Below are 23,452 nucleotides of genomic sequence, written 5' to 3'. Positions count from 1 at the left end.
TGACAGGCTCACGTGATAAAGAAAGCTTGGTAATTTAAACAGCAACTACAAGCAATGAGGCGAAGAGAAGCAAGAATGTAAGGAACAAGTCAAGTATTAGTGACCAAACTGAGCTGAAAACACAGAAATGATTAACAAGTCAAGCCTACCATGATCTGTTTCCTAAAAGATCGTGAGAGTATTTAGGGGCAAAAAAGTAAATTATTACCCCAATTCAAGTACTAGCCATAGGCTTTAGTCTTCTTTCCAGTAAAATACATGCATCAACTATTTCCCTCATTCCTTAATGAGAGCGCGCAAGCACGAAAGGATGACACAGAAGTCACTTCGAGCACCTCTAGAGAATGCATACCTGAGGTAATATTATTCATCAGTATATAAATCACATTTACTAATAATATCAAAGTTATTTACAGAAGCAATAATTGCTTTAGGATACTTCAAGGTACAAATATTTATCTTTATTATTGTTTTGTAAAATTCAAGATAAAAAAAGATCATACAAACCAGAATTTAACAGTGAAAAAAATATGGTTAAATGTTGTGTCTAAATTATTTTTTTAAAAGAAACAGGCATTAAAACAGGATTCAAAGAAAGAAAGATATCATAGAAAACAGTAATTCTGTATCTGAAAAGAAAAACCCCTTAGCATTTGCCCAGAAGACACTGCCTGAACCTCCCCCATCCATCCTTCTAAATTTGGGGAGTCTTAAGAAATCCTGTGTCAGCAATCAAAGCCAGTGCTGTAACCCAACTATAGCAATCCACTTTCAAAATTCTTAAAAAACCCATTTGGGGTTTGTCGGTAGGAGGTAAATTAAAGCCTTATGTATTGAGAAGCAAATAATTTGAAAAATGTACAGGGGCAATGAACCCTGAGGTTATCAGGCATCGAAATGACTATAAAAGTGTTTTGTATAGTTTAGCAAGAAGATCTAAATTTTCTATTTTTCATCTATTTTCTAAAAATGTATAAGAACTGTTAAACTTGGCCCTTGGGCTTAAAATGCTACTTATCAACTGTTAATTTACCTAAGCATCTTTTCTAGTTTTTAAGTTGAAATAAAATCTATACGACATCCAATAACTGAACAGGACAGATTTTTCTGAATCAAATTAAACAATGCAATGATTTTCTGGTAGCAAAAATACATTACTACATAAAACATTTATCAGGTATTCTTAAGTGGACAATAAAAAAGAAACCTGAATTAAACTGAAGTCTAGTAATATTAAGGAACTAATCTCAGAAATGTTGCTACAAGTCCTAACCACTTTCAAAACAGAATTCTACCTCCAATATACAGATCTATTCAAATAGGAAAAGGAAAAAAATCCACTTTCATATTAACGATTAGGCAAAAAAAAAAAAAAAATCATCTTCGTAGTTGAATTTTTAAAGACACTTTCTATAAAGAGACTACTTAGTACCATGCTGAAATTTTCAGTAACTAGAAATTTTAAATGTAGTCAGTCAGTATGATGGGAATATTTTCTTTGGTCTCTTTCAGGTCTGAGAATGTTTGAAGTCTTGAGTTATTTTTACATGCTCTTCTTGAAGGAACTGATTTCTCTACCCTTAAGTTTTATATCTTAAAATGTTTGAGAAATGGTAAAAACAGAAATAATCAATTTTCTTTTTCAAAAGGGGGGGTCCATGCAAGGTTACCTTTGTCAAGAGTATGTATAAGAGAATACCATCTTAAAGCTCATTTTTAGATTTTTTTTCCATTGTTTTACTATAAAGAATTTAACAAAGAAGTTTACTAGATAAATAACAGACTTGAGAAACGGAAGACTTCTACAACGCCTTACCCGACCCCAAGTCAACTAGTCCAAGCATCACTAAAACTAGTTAAATGCTAATTATACAAGAGGCAATTTGCCAGTAATTGAAAAAAGCCTACGAAATTAACAAATGAATACTATCTGACACAAGAAAGCTGGCAATGGTTATAGAGGCTTTTTTGCCTTCTAAAACCAGAATCAGAACTCAAGACGATTAATCAACATTTTAACACTTCCCATCTGTAAGCTCAAGGTAGTGCTTACTGTCACTTGACAAGTTGCTTAGCATTGCAAAATTTGATAATTCATGTCTTACTGAATTTTTACTGACTTGGAAGAAAATAAAACACCAATTAAAAGCAGATGTCACCTTTAATTCTAACTGGCTGACAAAGTTCTAATTTTTTTTACCCAGTGCAGAGACAGAACGCCTGTAGATGACAGTTTGGACAGTTAAATATTTAAAAGTCACTGATATCCCCCCACAAATTTGCAAGTGATTTTCCAGAACTTAATCCCATGGGGCTTTTTTATCTGGCAAACATCCAAAAGGAATAGTTCCAAGTAGACATCTAGAAGGTGAATTTATTGTTACATTTTTGCAAAGGCTACAAATACTGATCAGAACATTACTAAGCTAATATCCTCAAGATTCCCAGCTTTATCTTCATAAACATAAAAAATTTTCCAAAAACCACATTGCTCCATGTTGCTCCTCTATTAAAATCTAGCTTAAAAAAACACAGAAAACAAAAAACTAATAAAAAGATTTAATAAACTGTGCTTAACATACATTCATGTTTAAATGATCCAAGGGCTAAATCATATCCAACTGAACTTACCATAACATAATAACAATCTGATTTGAGTATTGATATTTTTCAATGTCTTTCAATACTGTATTGTTAGTCATAAATTCACTCACTTTTGCTTCTACTGAATTCTGAACAAAACTTCTTAAATTCAATGTTTTGAAAAACACCACAAAAATAAATAAGTAGACAGACAGATGACCATACTAACACCCAACTGACAACATTAATATCTACTTTCTTGCAATAAACCCAAATTTCCATATATATGTAAATAAACTTAAAATGTATAAAGAATTACAACACTATTAACCTTCTAAAGATAGCTAGGCTAGTGTTTCCTAATGCTACTGTTTCCATGCATAAAGTAACTTAGAATAAAATCCTGAGGTCTAAAAATGCTTCACTATAATACAATAGGTTTTTCTACAAGAAGAAAACTTCTGGATTTTCCCAAACATCCCAATTTCAAAGACGCTATAATAAGAGTCCCGGCCCAATGTCCAGCAACACTGACCACAGCCTCCACGGACTACCCCTGAATGATCTAAGCGAGCTTCCAAAAGCCAGAACAAGCTGCTACCAATCAGGCAAAGAGGGAAAATGAATCCCAGAAGGAATCACCACAGAGATCCCGGATAGTCATAATAACAGGGTCCCTAAGGAGCTGTAAAGGCCTAGCAAGGCTTTGCTTGCGTCTACTCTTTACATAACAATCAGACTTGGCTTAGCAGTCAGAAGGGGTAAAGGAACCAAGTTGATCCTCTATTGTTCACTTCCTAGGTCTAAGAGAGTATTTGCACTTTAACAGAAAGTCTGTCATGAAAGAAGAATTTGAGGAAGATGAAATGGAAAGGTGGTCACAAAAAGGGGATTTAAGGGAGTGGCCTACCTGTGACAACTTTTGTAGACCTAATCTTTGCATTTCCATCCTGCTTCATGCATTGCTAATCAGAGATCCACTGGAAGCTTCAGAACCAACTGAAAGGCCTGGCAGGGTATTTGGCTTTCCATTCTTCTACTCTGTTTATTCCCAATATATATTCATCACGCTTAGAAACAACTCTTGAACAAGGGCAGCCACTCAGCAATGAAATGTAAATTACTGACGTGTGCTGAAACCTGGACTTGCCACCACTAATGAGCACATTAAAGGAAAAATGCTCACTAGATGACTGCAACCTTTTTACTGAACCCTGTGTGCATGGAAAGCCGCAATTCAACATCAATTAAAAGAGCTAGCTGCAAAACAGTAACAGAGCAGCCCTGTCACCACTTTTAATACCTCAGAGACCAAAAAGCTAAGACAAACATGAAATTTTTACACTTCATCGACTAAAAATGTTGTGCAAAACATAATCGTAAATGTGGTCCACTGCGGTTAAGATTTGTGAATCATTATTTCAGTTTCTTAAGAGTGAAGAAAATAAGATCTCTGGTGGTTTAAAAAAAATCAACAAGGTATTAATCTATTGCTTTATTCATTAATGCAGTCAACAAATTCTAAACTTAGTGATCTAAAACTCACCAGAGACTTGGCAAGACTAAAAATTATATAAAGCTTGTCAAGAAAAAAATTATAAACCATAAACTAATGATTTAGATCTCAAAATACGCAAAATATTTGGTTTATATGAGCAGGGGCTCATATATAGAGAGGCAAAGACTATTATTCATCATAATCTAATCTGCAATTTAAAATGGAAAATTCTGAAATAAAATGTGAACAGACACCTAGTAGCTATTACTAACTTTTAAAATATAATTTTCACAGTTAAAATAAATTTTTAAACAAAATTTCAAAGTAAATGTGGCAATAGAATGAATGAATAAAGGTGTCATTAGTTAATTTACTATTAAGTTATTGTGTGACAAATATTTTTCCAAAGAATACTATAATACAAGTCAGCACTCATAGTATTAACATGTTTGAATATAATTTTACCTTTCTTTGATGACCTAAAAAGCATAGCAGATTCTTAAATGCCCTAAAAAATTAATAACAACAAATACTGTACAACAATGTTAAAAATCTGGTTATTTTCTCTTTGTGGTTTCTGGCTAAATTTAAGTTTTCTATATAATGCTGTGCAGTTAAACTCCAGCTTTTTAGAACCCTCAGGGCTTGAAAACACAACAGGCTTTAATCAAAAGAACTGATAACCTACTAGTATGTGATTAGGAAAATCATTTTATTTCTGATTCGGTTTCTTCATCTAAAATTTAGAGATAATGATACTGCAGAATATACACAGATGGGGGGAGCACATGTGAAACCACTTTTCATACTATTTGACAATCCCCTAAACAAGAGATTCATTAGTTCACTAGGAACCCAAGACCTCATCCCTCCCCTATCAGAAACCCATTTAACAGTCTTCTCTCTTATTCAGAAGTATATACTTGCCTATCCATCAGGAATCCAGGAGCTTTGACTTTCTTCTTCCTTGAAGAAAATGTACACTTGTCCAGGTGATTTCCTCAGAGGATATAAGTATGTGTCTACCTTCTACAGGAGATATACTTCGGCATTACTGGTTACTTTCTGACACCTCAGAAGGATTATTTTATCTTCTATCTCTTCTTATTCCTTATTTGATATCTTTTAGTATCTGTAGTTCCTCATCCCCACTGCTGTTTTTAACCTCCACCAAATTCTGTTATTGCTACCAAGACCCATACACGCCACTCACTAGAACTGTACTGGTCAAGGCATCAGAAAAGGGAGGCCTCTACCACGTGTGTCCCTGGTGGCTGAAGCAGCTGCCACATGCTGACTCACCCAGGACAGACAGCCACACCTCAGACTCCATGCAGACTACCCCCCCCTGCTCTCCACGGTTCTCTTTTTTCCTATGTGCTTTTCTCTTCTTATTTCAACTGCTTCTTTTCCTCACTTCCAGCTTTTAGGGGGAAAAGCTTAACTTTTGCAGACAACTCTTTATACAATCCCTATATCAAGAGGTCTAACAAATTATAATTATAAAATTATATAGTTATAGTCTGCCGGGAAAAAATAATGACGGGTGAGAAAAAAAAAAAAAGAGTTGAAAACTTCTGAAGGTTTTATTTTGTTTTGCTCTACAACGCATTGCACGATCTCTTCTTCAGAGGCAGTACAGCCCAGAAAATAGGAGTACAGGCGATGCCTGGATTCAAATCCTTGCCCAGGCACTAAGAGCTGTGTAAGCAACTTGCTTAAACCCAACTTCCTTTTGCTTCTTACACTTATAAAGTAAAGACAGTACTAGTCACCTGTAGGGCTATTATGAAAAGCAAATGAGTTAGGTACATGTACAGTGCTTGGAACAGTGCCTTGGCACACAGTAAATACTCAAAAAAGTTAACAATTTGCTGAAGGTAGAAATCTCATCAATTTATATCATGGTCACAATCAACCTTGCTGCTTGTACTCTTATCTAAACTCACATTTCCTGTTTGTCTTTCTCTACTATTCACTTTTAAAATTGCTTTTGCTTTTAAATGGTGTGATAAAGAATGATAATAGCAGGAATGATGATAAAAATCACAGAGAGTCTTTACACACTATACTAATAAGTACAGGCACAAACTAAAACTCCAAAGCATAAAGACGGCAAAACAAATTTACCATTATATATATATATACACGGAAGACATCAGACTTCCCTGGCAGTCCAGTGGTTAAAACTCCACGCCTCCACTGCAGGAGACGCAGGTTTGATCCCTGGTTGGGGAACCAAGATCCCACATGCCACACAGCACAGACAATCAATCAATCAAGACAGAGCCACATTATACTAAAAGTCATATACAGAAATCCAATATATGATTTTCTTTCATGCAAAAGGAATTAACAGGAAATAATAGATCCTAACAAATACTTGTTAATTTTTTTAAGCAATAAAAATATATTTCAAATTAGCTTGGTGTGAACAGCAAAGAGGTTAAGCTTCTTTCTAAAAGTCTGTCTCATTTGTTTGGAAATGTATGTAAGCGATTCCATTAAAACTGAAGAATTGGGACTTCCCTGGTGGCGCAGTGGTTAAGAATCCGCCTGCCCATGCAGGGGACATGGGTTCGATCCCTGGTCCGGGAAGATCCCACATACCGCAGAGCAACTAAGCCCGTGCACCACAACTACTGAGCCTGTGCTCTAGAGCCCACGAGCCACAACTACTGAGCCCACGCGGCACAACTACTGAAGACTGCGTACACTACAGTCCATGTGCCACAACTACTGCGCCCATGCACTGCAACTACTGAAGCCCGCGTGCTCTAGGGCCCACGTGCGGCAACTACTGAAGCCCGTGCACCTAGAGCCCATGCTCTGCAACAAGAGAAGCCACCGTAATGAGAAGACCGTGCACTGCAACGAAGAGCAGCCCCCGCTCACCGCAACTAGAGAAAGCCTGCATGCAGCAATGAAGACCCAATGCAGCCAAAAACAAAAATAAAGTGGTTAATTGAAAAAAAAACAAAAACTGAAGAATTATTAACGACTGGTAAAATGGTAAATAACAAGAATTCAGAAATGAGTTAAGTAAAGGTCCTTGACTGACATCTAACTAATTATAAAGCCAGAAAAGGATGTGGTAGTGGGTTGGGAAGGGCAGTCAGAGAAGTCTTGCTCTTTCTTCCTAGAATGCTCTTCTCCCATGAAGTCCCAGTTTACAGGTCACCTTCTCAGAGAGGTTTTTTTGGTACCACTTTATCTAAAGAGGCCACCCATTCAACTTCTGGCACAGTGTTTCTCAAACTTTTTGGGACCAGAATCTCTTTACAGTTTTAAAAAAACTGATGATCTCAGAGAGCTTTTGCTTATGTGTGTTATATCTATCAATATTTACCACATTAAAATGAAGAGAATGTTTAAATATTTATTATTTTTAAAAGAATAAACCCATTTAAGTTTAACAATTAGAATTAACAAATAAATGAGTAAGAGTGGAAATGTTTTATATTTTTTGCAAATCTCTACCATCCGGCTTAATAGAACACAGCTGGATTCTCCTATCTGGTTCTGCATTCAATCTGTTGTGATAACATACATCACGTAGCCGCTGAAAAACTCTACTGCACAATCGTGAGAGAATGAGGGGGAAACTATTTTGAAAACAGTTTTTACTTGGCAGAGTCTGTGAAAGAGTCTCAGGGATCCCCACATGCCAATACTCTATTGCATCATCCACTTGTGTTTTCTTTATAGCACTCATCATGATCTGAGTCTGTTGGCTAATTCATTTGCTATATGCCTCCCTGTACTAGAAAATAACCCCATGAAAACTCAGATTTTTGTCGTGTTCACCCTGAATATATGTAGTATCTAGAACAGTGATCAGCACCTTGGCACTCATGCCAGAAAGTATGAGGTAAACCTCCTATGTAAATGAAATGGTCTCTCTTCCATTTTCATAATCCATCCAAAAATAATCCACATAGATTCTTAACCTTGCTAGGTAAGCTCACTTGAGTTCACCTGTTTGGTTCCTTGCAATTAGAAATCATATATGCCATCAGTTGAAGCCGCTCATCCTACTGTGTACTACATCATTTTTCCAAACTGTGCCAAGTGTTAACGGATATTCTGTGAAGGGAGGGAATTAACGGTCTAATGAAGTAACATGACAAAGTAAGGACTTCTCAAATTTTTCTTCTATTGTAAACAAAACACAATGAATCAAAATGTGATTATTTCTTTGGGCAGTTTATCTGTCTTGGAGATAATTTTCTTTGTCTACTTTAATCCAAACACACATCATAAGAATAGAGCATGGTAAGAGCTCTTTGAGAAATGCCCAGTTCTATGTAATAGTCTTCGCAGAAGTAGCCTATCATCATAAGACATAAAGCATAAATACTTTAATGGGATACCTAGAATAATAAAAGTTACTTTTTATTGCTCTAGATTAAGCCCTTTTAACAAGTGGATTTTTCTTTTTTGCAACCGATATTACACAGGAGGGAGTTTCTTACGTATCTCCCCTCTAGTCTAATAACCAGTTTATACACATGAGAAGGATACTTCTCATGACTCTGTGATGGCCATGCTTGCGCCAACATGAGATAAACCAAAACGAGCTGGAAAAAATTAATGTTTTTGGATACCATACTTTGACTTTAATTTGGTGTCTATTAATCTTAAAGGATAAAGACAAAACATTGTTCTATTTCTTCTGCTCATGAAAATATCAAGTATAATTAATGAAGAAGACTAAAAGCAGACATTTTGGTAACAAAGGAACATTCCAAAGACAAAGGCTGAAATCCCCTCATACTGGATGTGAAGAAGAGCTTTAATGTCTCCCGCGTTTAATATGTTCTCCAAGACAATCAAGTTAACACTGAACCCATTCTATACTGTATGATATTCCAGCCTCTCGGAACAATATAAGATTTAAAAAAAAAAAAAAAAAACTATTTCTTCTGAGCTTAATGTATTTCCTTTCATGGATTTCTTTTAACGAAAAGCTTCAAACATAAGCAAAAGTAGACAGACGATATAATAAATTCCCAGTTATTCATCACCCAGATTCAATTATTTTAAAACTGATTAATTAAATTTGTATTTCAGCAATACTGTAACCAAGTTAGCCTTCTAAATATCATGCCATTGTACAATTAATAATATCAAACACTGAGCTAATACGTGATACCCTAGTGAAATACACTGACATTTTATATATAACATATAAATATATAACTCATTCTGTCTATACACTCAATATATTTTATATAAATTGTGGCGTTCTAATCAACAGCAGCATCTATCATTTACCATCAAAACATTTCCTTATAAATAAAGTATAACGGTTAAGAAATGTAACATAATTTTTATCTAATGATATGTTATTTCTCTTAACAACTGTATTCCACAACGAACTACTACGTGAAAGACTGAATAAAAAGCTAAGAAAATGCACACATCAGCAAATACACCCTAAGAACGTTGGGAAGTACACACACACACAAGAAAGGAATACTCTCTGCTAATGCAAATTAGCATATCACACATTGTATTCAATATGGTACTTCAGAAACTTTGTAACAATATCTTTAAATAAGGTCCAGTCCAAAATCAAAGCCCCAGAAATGATCTCATTATTTCTGCCTCTTTGCCCATTTTAGGTAGCGTGCGCTTAAAAGCATAATTTTAGAATGTATCTGGGGCAGTAAGAATCATTAAATACATGTAACCGTGATAATTAATATCACTTCATTTAATCCAACAAAATCCTCAATCTATTACCTTTATTAGAACAACAACAACAAAAATCTTTCCTACTAAATTCAAAGCATAAATGGATAAAAATAAATAAATGGATAAAAATAAATTTTAAGAGATTACAAAGTTATTATAAGTTAAAAATAGCATTACAACATTAAAACACAGAGAGGTTACTCAAAGTGCCCCTCCTACATTTATTTCCAGAATTCCAAATTTTAATTCAGCAACTTCTCTCATCTAATGAAGAGTTAACTAGCATGTACTGAAAGGCTGCAGAGTGATACAGAAGAATTTGAAAGTATAATTTCCACCTCCTACTCGTGTACAAGTTGGGTGACAATCAACAGATAAACAAGATGTGGTATATCCATACAGCAGACTATTATTCAGCCTTAAAAAGGAAGGAAATTCTGACACATGCTACAACATGGATGGAGTTTGAGGACATCATGCTAAGTGAAATAAGCCAGTCACAAAAGTACACATATTGTATGATTCCACTTATGAGTTACCCAGAGTAGTTAAATTTCAGAGACAAAGTATAACAGACATTACCAGGAGGTGTGGGTAGGGGAAACAGAATGTTACTATTTAATGGGTACAGAGTTTCACTTCTGGATGATGAAAGAATTCTGGAGATGAATAGTAGTGACAGTTATACATTGTATCAATAAATGTACTTAATGCCACTAAACTGTACACTTAAAAAAAAAAATGGATAAAAGGGTAAATTTTATGTTATGATTTACCACATTTAAACATAATAAAAAATAAACTTAAAAATAAATTCTTCTACGTAACCTAAAAACGGACCAAAATAAAAAACAATATTAATTTCAACTGAATGATATTTGGGTCATTAATGAAGGAAATATCTTAACCCATTTCAAACATGTTTACAGGAAAACTTATGACTTTTTCCATGGAATTTATAATATATGCAGATGAAATACATATGACAACTCTTAACACAGAGGATGGAGATAGAGAGAGAGGGAAAGTGGGCTACGTGACTGCAAAATTTCTACATCGCACATAAAATGGTATAATACTAAGTTCAAGTAGACCATACAAAGTTAAGGATGTATATTGTAATCCCTAGGAAAACTACTAAAAAATGTAAAAGATAGATCCAGTAGATAAATTTAAATGGAATTCCAACAATTAAAATAATCCAAAGAAGATAGTAAAGGAAAGCAGAAGGAAAAACGAGGAGACAACCTGAAAACAGACAAAAAAAGGGTAAACATAAGTCCAGTCACATCAGTAATTTATTAAATGGTAATAGATTCTACTGAAATTGCACACTGGTGACAGTCACCTAACTTGAATAAACAAAAAAAATCAGACTTTTACATTATAAAAGGGTGTTATGATGTAAATTGTATCTCAGAAAAAGCTGTTATTAAAGAAAATAAACTAAGGCAACCCAAAAAGCTTAACAGACCAAACACCACAATTAAAAAATACAGATTATCAGAATGATTAAAAAAGCATGACCCTCTAAAAATGGACAGAAGACCTAAATAGACACTTCTCCAAAGAAGATATACAGATTGACAACAAACACATAAAAGGACGCTCAACATCACTAATCATTAGAGAAATGCAAATCAAAACTACAATAAGGTATCACCTCACACCAGTCAGAATGGACATCATCAAAAAATCTACAAACAATAAATGCTGGAGAGGGTGTGGAGAAAAGGGAACCCTCTTGCACTGTTGGTGGGAATGTAAATTGATACAGCCACTATGGAGAACAGTATGGAGGTCCCTTAAAAAACTAAAAATAGAACTACCATATGATCCAGCAATCCCACTACTGGGCATATACCCTGAGAAAACCATAATTCAAAAAGAGTCATGTACCACAATGTTCACTGCAGCTCTATTTACAATAGCCAGGACATGGAAGCAACCTAAGTGTCCATCGACAGATGAATGGATAAAGAAGATGTGGCACATATATACAATGGAATATTACTCAGCCATAAAGAGAAACAAAATTGAGTTATTTGTAGTGAGGTGGATGGACCTAGAGTCTGTCATACAGAGTGAAGTCAGAAAGAGAAAAACAAATACCATATGCTAACACATATGTATGGAACCTAGAAAAACAAAAAAAAAAGGTTCTGAAGAACACAGGGGCAGGATAGGAATAAAGACACAGACGTAGAGAATGGACTTGACACGGGGAGGGGGAAGGGTAAGCTGGGACGAAGTGAGAGAGTGGCATGGACATATATACACTACCAAATGTAAAATCGATAGCTAGTGGGAAGCAGCGGCATAGCACAGGGAGATCAGCTCGGTGCTTTATGCCACCTAGAGGGGTAGGATAGGGAGGGTGGGAGGGAGAAGCAAGAGGGAGGAGATATGGGGATATATGTATATGTATAGCTGATTCACTTTGATATAAAGCAGAAACTAACACACCACTGTAAAGCAATTATACTCTAATAAAGATGTTAAAAAAAAAAAAGAAGCATGACCCGACTACATGCTGGCTACAGGAGACATGTTTTCAATATAAAGACTCAGATGGAGAAAAACAAATCCTGCCAACAGTAAGCGTAAGACACTTGAGAGTCTTCAGAGTCAAACATTAAGCAACTTGTCCAAGATCCCAGGGATATGAAGTGGCAGAGCAAGAATTTTAACTCTGACTCCAGACTGTGCTAATAACTGCAGGGGAGAGAAAGGAGAGGTAGAAGGAAAGCTCGAGTATAAAATTCAAACTATTTTAACCTCAAGCAAAGGGCAGAAAATCCCAGCCTCATCAAATCCCAGATTCTTAACCTTCCTATTGAAATCACCCGCCAAACCCCACAACTCTAAATGTATCTGCCTTATCTACATCCTTAAAGACTCCCTAAAAATAGATTTTTCTTTTTCAGGTATCCACTTTAGAGCATTTCTACTCAGCATCATCTTCAAATTCTTCAACAAACAGTCTAGAAGCTGAACTCTAATCCAACATGTTCTCAAACCTCTCAAAGGACATTCTGTTATGATAAGGGTTTTATGAAGCTTGTTTCATAGATATTCATTAAGCCTTTTGAACATGACATATTTAAAGTCATAATTTAAAACATATTACAAAATTACTGTCAAAAGGACAGAGTCACCAAATTTCTCCTCTAAATTCAGGGAGACATTATTAATTCAACATAAGAATATCCCAGAGAGGAAAAAGGCATCAGTGACTCTTCTGTAGCTCTACCAGCTCACTCAAGTATTGTACTTTACCTATAAAGTCAGCAAAACCAAGTGAAGACAGTTACTTTCACTGGCATCCAAGATCACAAGACCAAAAAAAACAAAAGAAATATTCTGTTTTTAGACCTTAACAATAGTACACCAATGAGGGGGAAAAAGGGAGCAGAAAGAGAACAACTTCCACCAACAGTAAAAAAAAAAAAAAAAAAAAAAAAAAAAAAAATTGGTGCCAGCCAAAGCTATCAATTAAAAACAAAACAAAACACTAACAATCCAGTCTAGTTCCAATTCATCTTAGAAGTAGTTTGGAACATTAACTGAGCATGGGATTTATAGTCAAAGACTTTTGTAAGAAACTATACTCTCATTTTCTAGCTGTGTGACATTGGGCAAGGCATTTATTCTGAGATTGTTCTCTCTTCTATAAATCATAATACACCACAGATTGTCATAAAGATTAAATAAGAATGTTGCAAGTGTATCTGCAGGTAGGTGTTCCACACCTATTTTTAAGAGCCTGGGGAAGGGAAGAAAAGTTCTGTGCCACTTTTCTTATGAACAAACAAAATCCTACTTCAGCAAATAAGAGTACCCTGTATAACAAATCTATAGCAAATTCTAGCAGGCAAACACACACGCATGCGTGCACTCCAGAAGAATATAAATTTGGTAGCAGTGGTAGTCTCTAGGAATTTAAACTGCGGGCTGGGGTCAGAGGTTCACAGATGGAAGAAACCTTATTTTTCAATGTATACATGTGACTTAAGTTTCTTAAGATTTTACATTCTCAAATTTTTTTCACTTTAACGTAATAAAATCAAAGACCTGTGTCCAAAATGGAAATTCTAATAATGTTAATGGTAAGAATATCTATGTAGTTAAAACTAGATGTCTACAAAATACAGTGTAGTATTAACCTTTCTTAAGCCACGACATATATGTCACACACAAAACATACTTCCAGGAGCTACCTAGATCACAGCCTATGTAGATAAAATAAGAGTTATAAACAACTTTGGGCTTGCAAGATCTACACCTCTTTTTTTTTTTTCCCTACTCAAAAAAAAACTTTTTCTGCAAATATGAGTGAATAGGGTATCATATTGTTTTAAATTCACTCTAAACTATTTTAAGAACAAAAATATTGTTAAATAAAATCATTAGCAAACTTGCTAACTTCATAATTTTAGTATCAGTTGCCAAGTACTTAAAGCACATTTCACAACTCTAACACACCATGGATTACAACCTCACAACAGAAGACCAATGACCTAGCAAAAGGCTTTCTTCAAATTTCTATCTACACAACCTGATCATGTGCTGCCTCTGTTATTATGAAGTGCGGGAACAGATTTCTATGGCCTTTGGCTAAGTTCCCTACAGTTATTTGGTTTTCACTGTTTGGTTTCTCACTCTTTCCAACTAAGCAAACCAGGGTACAGTATTTTTTTTAAGTGCTCTGTACTTATGGTCAGCCAACCTAGGCCAAGTCCTGATTCTATTACTTACCAATACAGTGTGATTGTTGGCAAGTCACTGCACCTGAGTCTCAGTTTTCTTTTTGTTAAATCGTTGCATGAATTAAATGAAATCATATATGTCAAAGTATTTTGTAAACTACATTATCATATGTGTGTGTATAGGAATATAATATTATCAGATTATTAATCTCAACAGGAAAAAAAAAAATCTAAACTCACAAAATACACATGAAAACTATCAGACTAATTTCCCCAAAATGCTAATTTTAACTATCTCATTCATTAAAAAAAAAAAAAAAAAAAACACCCCACAACTCTTCAGTAGCTCTCCCCATCTACTAAAGTAATAATTATTAACTAACACCTGTAATGATAAGGTGATTTGCCTGGCAATGCCAGACTCTGTGCTAAGTTCTTTATACATGTTGTTTCTAACTTTCACAACAACCCTACAGGGTAGGTGTCATTCTCTTCATTTTAAAGATGAAAAATCTTCAGCTATTTCCCAATTTCGCTATTACAAACAACCTTACAATGAACGTTTTTAAAGTACATCTTTGTAGGTGAAATTCTTAAGAGTGGAGCTGTTGAGTCAAAGAATATATACATTTTAAATTTTGGTAATACCAGCAAATTTCTGGAACAAAAGAAAAAGAAAAAAGGGGGCTGAAATAATTTACACTCCCAAGAACAAGACACTTCCTGTACACTTGTCTACACTGGATGTTACAGCTATTTTTTAAAAGTTTGGTTAATCCAATGGATAAAAAAAACATCTCATTATTGTTTTTGAAGTAGTTACACTCCTTACCTTGCTAAAAAGTCTCCAACAAAAGGAGATAAAAAATACAATCATCAAACCTCAACTGCTTCCCACAGTTCCCTTCTCCACCCTCAATGCTGAGCATTCTGGATAGAACACACTATCTGTATGCATATATACACATATCTTTTAAATACATGGATAAGACCCATACATGAAACACAAATTATTAAATCTAACATAAATTTCTCATAAAGGTAACTACTGTAACTTATGATGCTGTGCTGCATTAAAATATGATATAACATGAAGAAACATACACATAAGAACCAGAAAGATAACTAAAAACACTATGAAATCTCTTTAAATCTCATTTAATCTTTAAACCACTTTTTCCAGGGGCAGATAGTTTAACTTTTCAAACCTCTTTCGTAAACTCCAAAAGAATTTCTTTTCTTAACCCTAACAGTCCTCACAGCCTTCCACCACTGTTCCTTTACTGCTCAGAATACAAGGAGCCCAGAGGGGAAATACAGAATGAAAAACATTTTGGAAATAAAATGTTTGCTCAGCATATTAAAATTACTGAAAATTACTATTCTTTATGAGGATTATTTGTAGCTTTGTATTTTCCATTAATTATTTAAGCAAAAACAAACAAGACATGATTTTGTTTAAATCATGTACAGTAGGGATTCTATATAATCTGATCCCATTTCGTGTAAATTAAGTGTAAAGAATAATTAGTCTTGTAAAGAAAACATATAAAGTTTAGAATGCTTTTAACATTTGGCTTATGGTATTTTCTAAAGCAAATAAATAGCACAAACTCAGAAAAAAATTCAAGAGATCATCTTACTCAAAGCTGTTAACTAAAAACAATATACCAGATGATAAGGCACAAATAGTTTTTCTATAAACAAAGTAAATATTATGCTGATCTTTGAACAGCAATTTAAAAAAAAAAAAAAAAAAAAACAGAACCAGAAATTAATGGGGGGAAAAACCTCCACATTTGATTACATTTCAAACATAAGTTACAGCATACATAAGTTACAGTAAAAGGAACTCCACAGTATTAAACTTAAAAAATTTCTTTTCCAGACTTCCCTGGTGGAGCAGTGGTTGAGAATCTGCCTGCCAATGCAGGGGACACAGGTTCGAGCCCTGGTCCGGGGAGATCCCGCAAGCCGCGGAGTAACTAAGCCCGTGCGCCACAACTACTGAGGCTGCGCTCTAGAGCCCGCACGCCTAGAGCCCGTGCACCGCAACTAGAGAAAGCCTGAGCGCAGCAATGAAGATCAACTGGCAGCCAAAAATAAAATAAATAAACTTTAAAAAAAATTTTTTCCATATTCTGCTCATCTTTCTTGCCAAAAGTTGCTGCCAACATAGTAATCTATTACCACTATCTTAGAAATCAGATTCTAAGAATATTCCCAGTTTGAGACAATAACTATCAAAGTTCAATGGCTCATCACCATCCACACAAACAATGTTGATATGCGTAACAAAATCTGTATGCAATTTTATTTCACTGTGTTATTTTTATGGAACTCACCAGCTATAGCCAGATATTTCAAGAGGTGCATTTTAAATGGCACACTCCAATGGGAAAAGTTTTTTTTTTTTTTTTTTTTTTTTTTTTAAATTTTTTATTTATTTATTTATTTTTAATTTATGGCTATGTTGGGTCTTCGTTTCTGTGCGAGGGCTTTCTCTAGTTGTGGCAAGTGGGAGCCACTCTTCATCGCTGTGCGCGGGCCTCTCACTATCGCGGCCTCTCTTGTTGCGGAGCACAGGCTCCAGACACGCAGGCTCAGTAATTGTGGCTCACGGGCCCAGCTGCTCCGCGGCATGTGGGATCTTCCCAGACCAGGGCTCGAACTCGCGTCCCCTGCGTTAGCAGGCAGATTCTCAACCACTGCGCCACCAGGGAAGCCCGGGAAAAGTTTTTAAGCTAGGAAAATTATATCCCAAATAAGAATCTTGCCATGATGCACAAAAAGAGAAGGTTAGTTATCACCAGCTACATATTTTCATGGTGAATAAAAACACACGGCACTACCGCTTTCTAGTTACAAAACAGTCCCTTCTGTGACAGGAGAAAAGTTTTCTTGCAGGTTATTGTTCCATAATTCTTAATCTAATAATATTTACTTAATCTTTCCATAACATTCATTGAACTCACTACGTAGAAATCATTAGGATATAAAACAAAAGGGAAACAAAGAATGAGACGACCAAGTCTCTTACCTTAAGAACAGATTATAAAATACAGAAACAATTTTTACATAATATGGAAGGTGGTATGCCAGATAAGAAAAAAAAAAAAAAATTTAATGCTCTAGAAGACAGAGAAAAGAGATTACTTCTCACCAGAAGAACATGGAAAACTATCCTGGTAGGTGTAACATGAACTGTGCTTTTAAGAACAGACAGTAGTAAGAAATGTGGGACCAAGGGACAGGTGTGACCACTGAGGAGAGCGATGGAAAAGATAGAACAGGAGAGAACCAGCCACGTTTGGGAATAGCATGCAGTCTGGTTTGCCTAAGGCATAGCATTGATAAAGGAAAATGGAGAAGATAAAATTAGAAAAGCAAATGAGAAAGGAAGGTAGTCATACATTTTATACCCTTTTCTCTAACATGAAACCCCTGACGGCACAATCTTATCTTCATTTACGGAGAATTTGCACTTCTTCATAATATTTTTTTTCCCTGAAGTCATTTGTGTACCTGACTTACTTTCCACAACATGACTGTGAGCTCCTCATGAGCAGGACACACAACCAATTCATTTTTATATCCTTCTCAACTGCCTTGAGCATAGATACCAAATAAGCCCTTTTTAATGACTGAATAAATGCATGAATAAATATACTTGCCATATAATTTCACTTCTCCCAGACTCAGATATTCATCTATACCAGGAGCCGGCAAACTTCTTCTATAAAGGGCCATACAGTGAATATTTACTTACAGGCCATTCGGTCTCTGCTATAGCTACACAACTCTGCTGTTTGAGAGCAAAAGCAGCCACAGACAACAGGTAAGTGAACAAGCAGGGCTGTGTGCCAATAAAACTTAATTTACAAAAACAGGCGGCAGCTGCATTTGGCCCATGGACCACAGTTTAGAGACTGCTCACCTATACAAACTTAAATATATTATATTGTACAAATACATTTAAAATTTATTATATTCGAATCATTTTCTTACATAATGACAGAACCTCAGCCAAAATTTCAAACTAGAAGATAACAAAAAGAGGTATAAACAGGAAAATGTGGATATACTGCACAAAACCTGGTAAATCTGGACCTTTGGATACTTACATGCCGCGGAGGAACTAGGCCCGTGAGCCACAACTACTGAGCCTGCGCGTCTGGAGCCCGTGCTCCGCAACAAGAGAGGCCGCGATGGTGAGAGGCCCGCGCACCGCGATGAAGAGTGGCCCCCGCTCGCCGCCAACTAGGGAAAGCCCTCTCACAGAAACGAAGACCCAACACAGCCAAAATTTAATTAATTAATTAATTAATTAATTTTTTAAAAAAGAATAAAGAATTTTAAAAAAAAGAATTGTCCAAATTAAATTTATGAATTTTAAGTGAAAATTTCGTCTTGAAAATGGTAATTGCATTCAGAAATAATTTTGAATCCATGGAAGAACAAAATATAAGCATATCACAGAAACAAAGTATAACATATTAAAATATTAAGTTAACTTAATACCTGAGATAACTGATCTAATGAGCTTTTCGAAACATTATCAATATCATATTTTAGTACCTGAAAACTGAGGTTTCAGTACCATCTTGAATGTAGTTATAAACACACCTGGAAAATCAGTTTAATAGCAAATATAGGGTCATGTACCTAGTCAGGATGGTGATATCAGGAGGATACTCCTATCATAAAAAAAAGAAAAAAATTTCCCAAAATAGACGCAGTAGTAAGATTTGATATTAAATGCCATAATATGCAATAAAAGGGAAAAAACAGAATCTTACTTCTGGCTTCACATTCCATGCTCATGGTAAATAATTAATGAATCACTGGACTCCCTGACGTATTTAGCTAAAAGTCTGAAATGTTTAATTTTAAAAGTCAAAGTCCACACAACATGTTATAAACTAGGTATCATTCATTAGGTGTAATGGTGATTTTACAACTTTTCCATTGTCACGCTTCAAATCAAGACTTAGGTTACAGAATAAAAGTCTTCACTTTTCCCAAACTATTTTCAAAGAATCGTTGGGTCAATGAAAAGTCTGTAAGTCATCACTACCCACATTTACAAAAGCAACACCATTACACTGCTTTCTGAAATATAAGTTAACAGTTTCTGGTTCCTTATAAACTTACCAAACATTTGGCAAATTCTTTATTTTCTGAAAGAAATCCATAACCTGGATGTACCTTAGAAATGAAAACAAAAAGCACTTTCAGTTTTACCAATTTGCAAAACCTTTACAGTAAGCAAGACAGAAAGAGCGTTAACGTGTTTATTGTTCAAGGGCCCTGGAGTAAGGTTACTTACTCTTAACATACTGATGAGCTCTAACGCAGTTCTCCTGAGTTCAGACCCAAACGCCACGAGATCGCCTACTGTATGCTCACTTGCAGCACGCTACCTGTCTCAACCACAGTCAGGGCCGTCTCCCGTCCCACCTGCCTGTCCGCCTGCACTTGGCTATGCACTTCAACCCAACCCAAACTCTCCCCACTTTTTCTGAGACTAACTTCGGCTCCAAGTTTGCAGAATTTTCTAACAGCTTGTGGGTCAAAGAATTATGTTAAAGGAAACCTTCCACAAGATGGATGAAAAACTCTTATTTCCCCTTTCTTTACAGAACCAGGAACTGCTACTTTCCCAAACCCTGGCTACTAAGCCAATGAACATATTTTATTCCTGACAATATTAATATATTCAGCCACTACCCAATGAACAGTTTTTGTCAAACCTAACTAAAACAGAAGTTTGGTTTTCCCTTTCCATCAGTCTCTGAATTTATTTTTCTTCTAATATCTACTCTTCTTTCCCTCCTCATCCCACTCAGCCAGTCACAACCACTTCACGCTCTCCTCTCTCACAAGCCACGCTGCAACAATTTAAATTCTACCATCCTGTTCTAACCAAGTAACTTTTGACCAAACATAAATTTAGCCACCCTATTATCAGTCAGTATTGAATATATTTCTAGGAAAATAATTCTGCTATAAGTCAAATTTCTAAATGAGTCAATATCATAATCTAATTTAGAAGTATCTACACATTTGAGATTTTTTTAAATGCCAGACTAAGCTTTATGAACACGGTGCAGAATAATTTACACTACTACATCACAGGAAAAGAGTTTCACTCCAACAGTTTCATTTCGTATAAACATTCAACTAAAGATTGTATTCTGATAATCTATAGTTAAAAGGTTAAAAGAGTTTCACCTTCATTAACTCTGCTAGTAAACTGCAACATCTATAATATGGGTTCACGAATTCAGTTTTTTATTTAAACATGCATCTTACTAAAACATTTCTTTCAAAAGAAATGTGAACACTAACTGAAGCACTCCAGGCCAACTGCTGGTGTTGGCTGCTTCCATCCAATTTTAGAAATAACTCTACATAGTTTTTTTTAACATTACATGTAATTAGTTCTCTGATAAAAACATACACACACACACACACACACACACACACACACAAACAACAACAATAACAAAACACTATTCCTGATGTCAGAACCCAGTTTTTTTCCTTGGATTCCACTCCAAACAGAATTGGGGGTGGGGAGAATTACTGATTTCTCCATGTAAATTATGTATATTCCATTGACACTATCAAACTAAAATAATTACCAATTGCATCATTTTTATTTCTGGAAGTATAACGAGGCATACATAATTTTTAAATGATTAAAATAGAATTTAAAACAGGGTCTTTTGGATCCTGTTTATAATACAGATTTTTTTTAATACTCTTATTACACTGAAAGGGTTAAGTCTCAAAATTAATTGGGATTTCTTTTTTTTTTTTTTCCCCCTAGCAAATTTGGAAATGAACTGAAACTGCTCCCTGGTGTGAAAGCTGAATCCAGCAGCCACCTGCAGGATCAGTAACCAACGCTGCCAGATGCTACAAAGCCTCTGATTTCCAGTAGCGAATTCGGCCACATTTAACTCATGTGACATGAACTGCAACAGCATTTTCAATCATTCTTTCTTATTTTTTTTTTTTAAATACCAACTCTAGTGTTCTGCTCACTACATATGAAACAGCTGCAGTAGACAGATTCATTCAGACTCACAGCTTGGGCCCCGGTTTCCTTAATGGCTTCCATGATGGCATCCATGTTGAGGTAGCTTTTACTGGTGGGAGCTGGGCCAACACAGACCGCCTCATCCGCCATTTTCACGTGAACCTGAAGAGACAAATCTCTGCATTAACAGATCCTCCCAGCAAAAAGAACTATCTTCATCTGCAAGTATACACAAAATTGCAAATCGGAGCGTTTCCCATATCATTTATGTAGTCAGATCTCTCTCTGAATATGCACTAAGAAATTACAATGTAACAAATAAGCCCAGGAGTTATATTAACCATGATTTCATTTATTACAAGCCTAATCCACTGTCTAACCAGATAATTTCCATAATATTCCGTACCAATTTGATTAAGTAAAAATCACAGCAAACAACTTTAGCGTCCTATTCAGTTCATCTATACGTCAACTTTATACCAAAAACTACTCTGTTACATACAGCCAGGGTAGCCCAATATTTTCATAACAAGCACTCATGCCCAGTTCTAAGCAAGCTCCCCAGGAAGTGGGGATAATTAGAGAAACTGAATGAAGAAGGGATGCAGTGAGTGTCCCTGCACAGCATTAGGTCAGCACCAGGCACAAATTAAAGCCCAGGACTAAAGAGTTCAGTATCACTACACATGAGCCAGAAAATCTTGAGGATCGTTTAAATACTCTAACATTTGATCCTCACCCATTTTAACCTTTATTCCTAAAAGAACCGATATGTGCATTCAGTTCTAAACCTACTCCTAATTCAGGAATATATGCTCCATTTTTAAGACTACTTACTACACAATGTTTCAAATCTATTTTTGCTTAAGAAAGGCTAGGCATCCAATACAGAATAAACTGCTTACTTCTAAAAGAAATCTATTCTTTTAAAATGATGAAAGGGATTCATGTATTTTTGAAACAGCTTTTCCTAACAGTTTTCCAGTGTAAGTTTAAGTAAATTCAAACTCCATTTAAATTTATTTTACAAGGCATACATTAAAAACTGGAACACATTCATATACCTGGACATGTATGACCCTCCTCCAAAAAGTCTAAGGTGGAAAATACTCTTGAGTATTGCTAAGTTATATTCTTCAGCTGTAAAGTAGTTTTTAAAGAAGCACTTTGTTTTAAATGAGGTCTATCAAAAAAAAAAAAAAAAAAAAACAATCAAGTCATCTTTTAGAAAGCTCAGAGCTCTTTTTATCTAGTCAATAAATATTTTCAAACTAAGTAAAAAATTATATTGTGTATTGAAAGGTTAAAGATACCTGCTACCCAAGGGATTAATAGATCAATATCTTAATATAAAAGACTCAAATCTATGCAGTTTAATTTCTTTAATAACATCCAAGGAAAGGCAGCCAAGCTCGCAAAAGGATCCTAAATATTCCCATGTTCAAAGCAAGGCTCTCCTTTATATCTTGCTTATTCCCAACTTCAAGTTGCTCTTCTCCCCTCAGACCAGAATGCCCCCTCTTCTACTGCCCTCTGCCCAGTTCAGCAATTTTTTACAACAGCAATTTTGTTTTTGTAATTGTGGTTGTGGGTTTTTTCTATAAGAAAGAAATTGAATACTGAACAATCCTTTGAAAAAAATGCATTAGTCAGGTGGGGATAAAGTATTTAAAGTTAAATCCACACTTACTCTGTATATTTTATTTCCCGCCAGGTACTACCTATTATTAAAGATGCATTTAAAGTTCCACTTCTACCACTGGGTCTTCAGATGAATCTCCTTTAATCTGAACTCCAGTAGTACCAGGTGCAAATTTTGGCATTTAATCGCATCCTGCCCAGTAATGTCATTTTGACTGCTTTACAGATTATGTCTGTTACAATCTATACACTCTCCTTTTCCAGATCATAAGG

General features: G+C 35.3%; 1 protein-coding gene across 2 annotated transcripts in view; it reads right to left on the bottom strand.

Annotated features, from left to right (window-relative positions):
- Window positions 1–23,452, bottom strand: part of PCCA (propionyl-CoA carboxylase subunit alpha) — a 373,607-nt gene that overhangs the window by 298,171 nt on the left and 51,984 nt on the right. Inside the window, exons 5-6 of one of the 2 annotated variants that reach the window (XM_068526624.1) lie at window positions 21,587–21,700; window positions 19,645–19,698 (exon numbers count right to left, since the gene is read on the bottom strand). In XM_068526624.1, the coding sequence (XP_068382725.1) occupies window positions 19,645–19,698; window positions 21,587–21,700 (168 nt within the window). Of the gene's footprint in view, window positions 1–3,493; window positions 3,548–19,644; window positions 19,699–21,586; window positions 21,701–23,452 lie in introns of those variants that run through there. The other variant, XM_068526626.1, reaches the window with a different exon arrangement.

The sequence above is a fragment of the Eschrichtius robustus genome, chromosome 18 (assembly GCF_028021215.1).
Source record: "Eschrichtius robustus isolate mEscRob2 chromosome 18, mEscRob2.pri, whole genome shotgun sequence".
Classification (NCBI taxonomy): domain Eukaryota; kingdom Metazoa; phylum Chordata; class Mammalia; order Artiodactyla; family Eschrichtiidae; genus Eschrichtius; species Eschrichtius robustus.
Note: the sequence above shows the minus strand (reverse complement) of the source record. Positions and strands in the feature narration are given on the sequence as shown.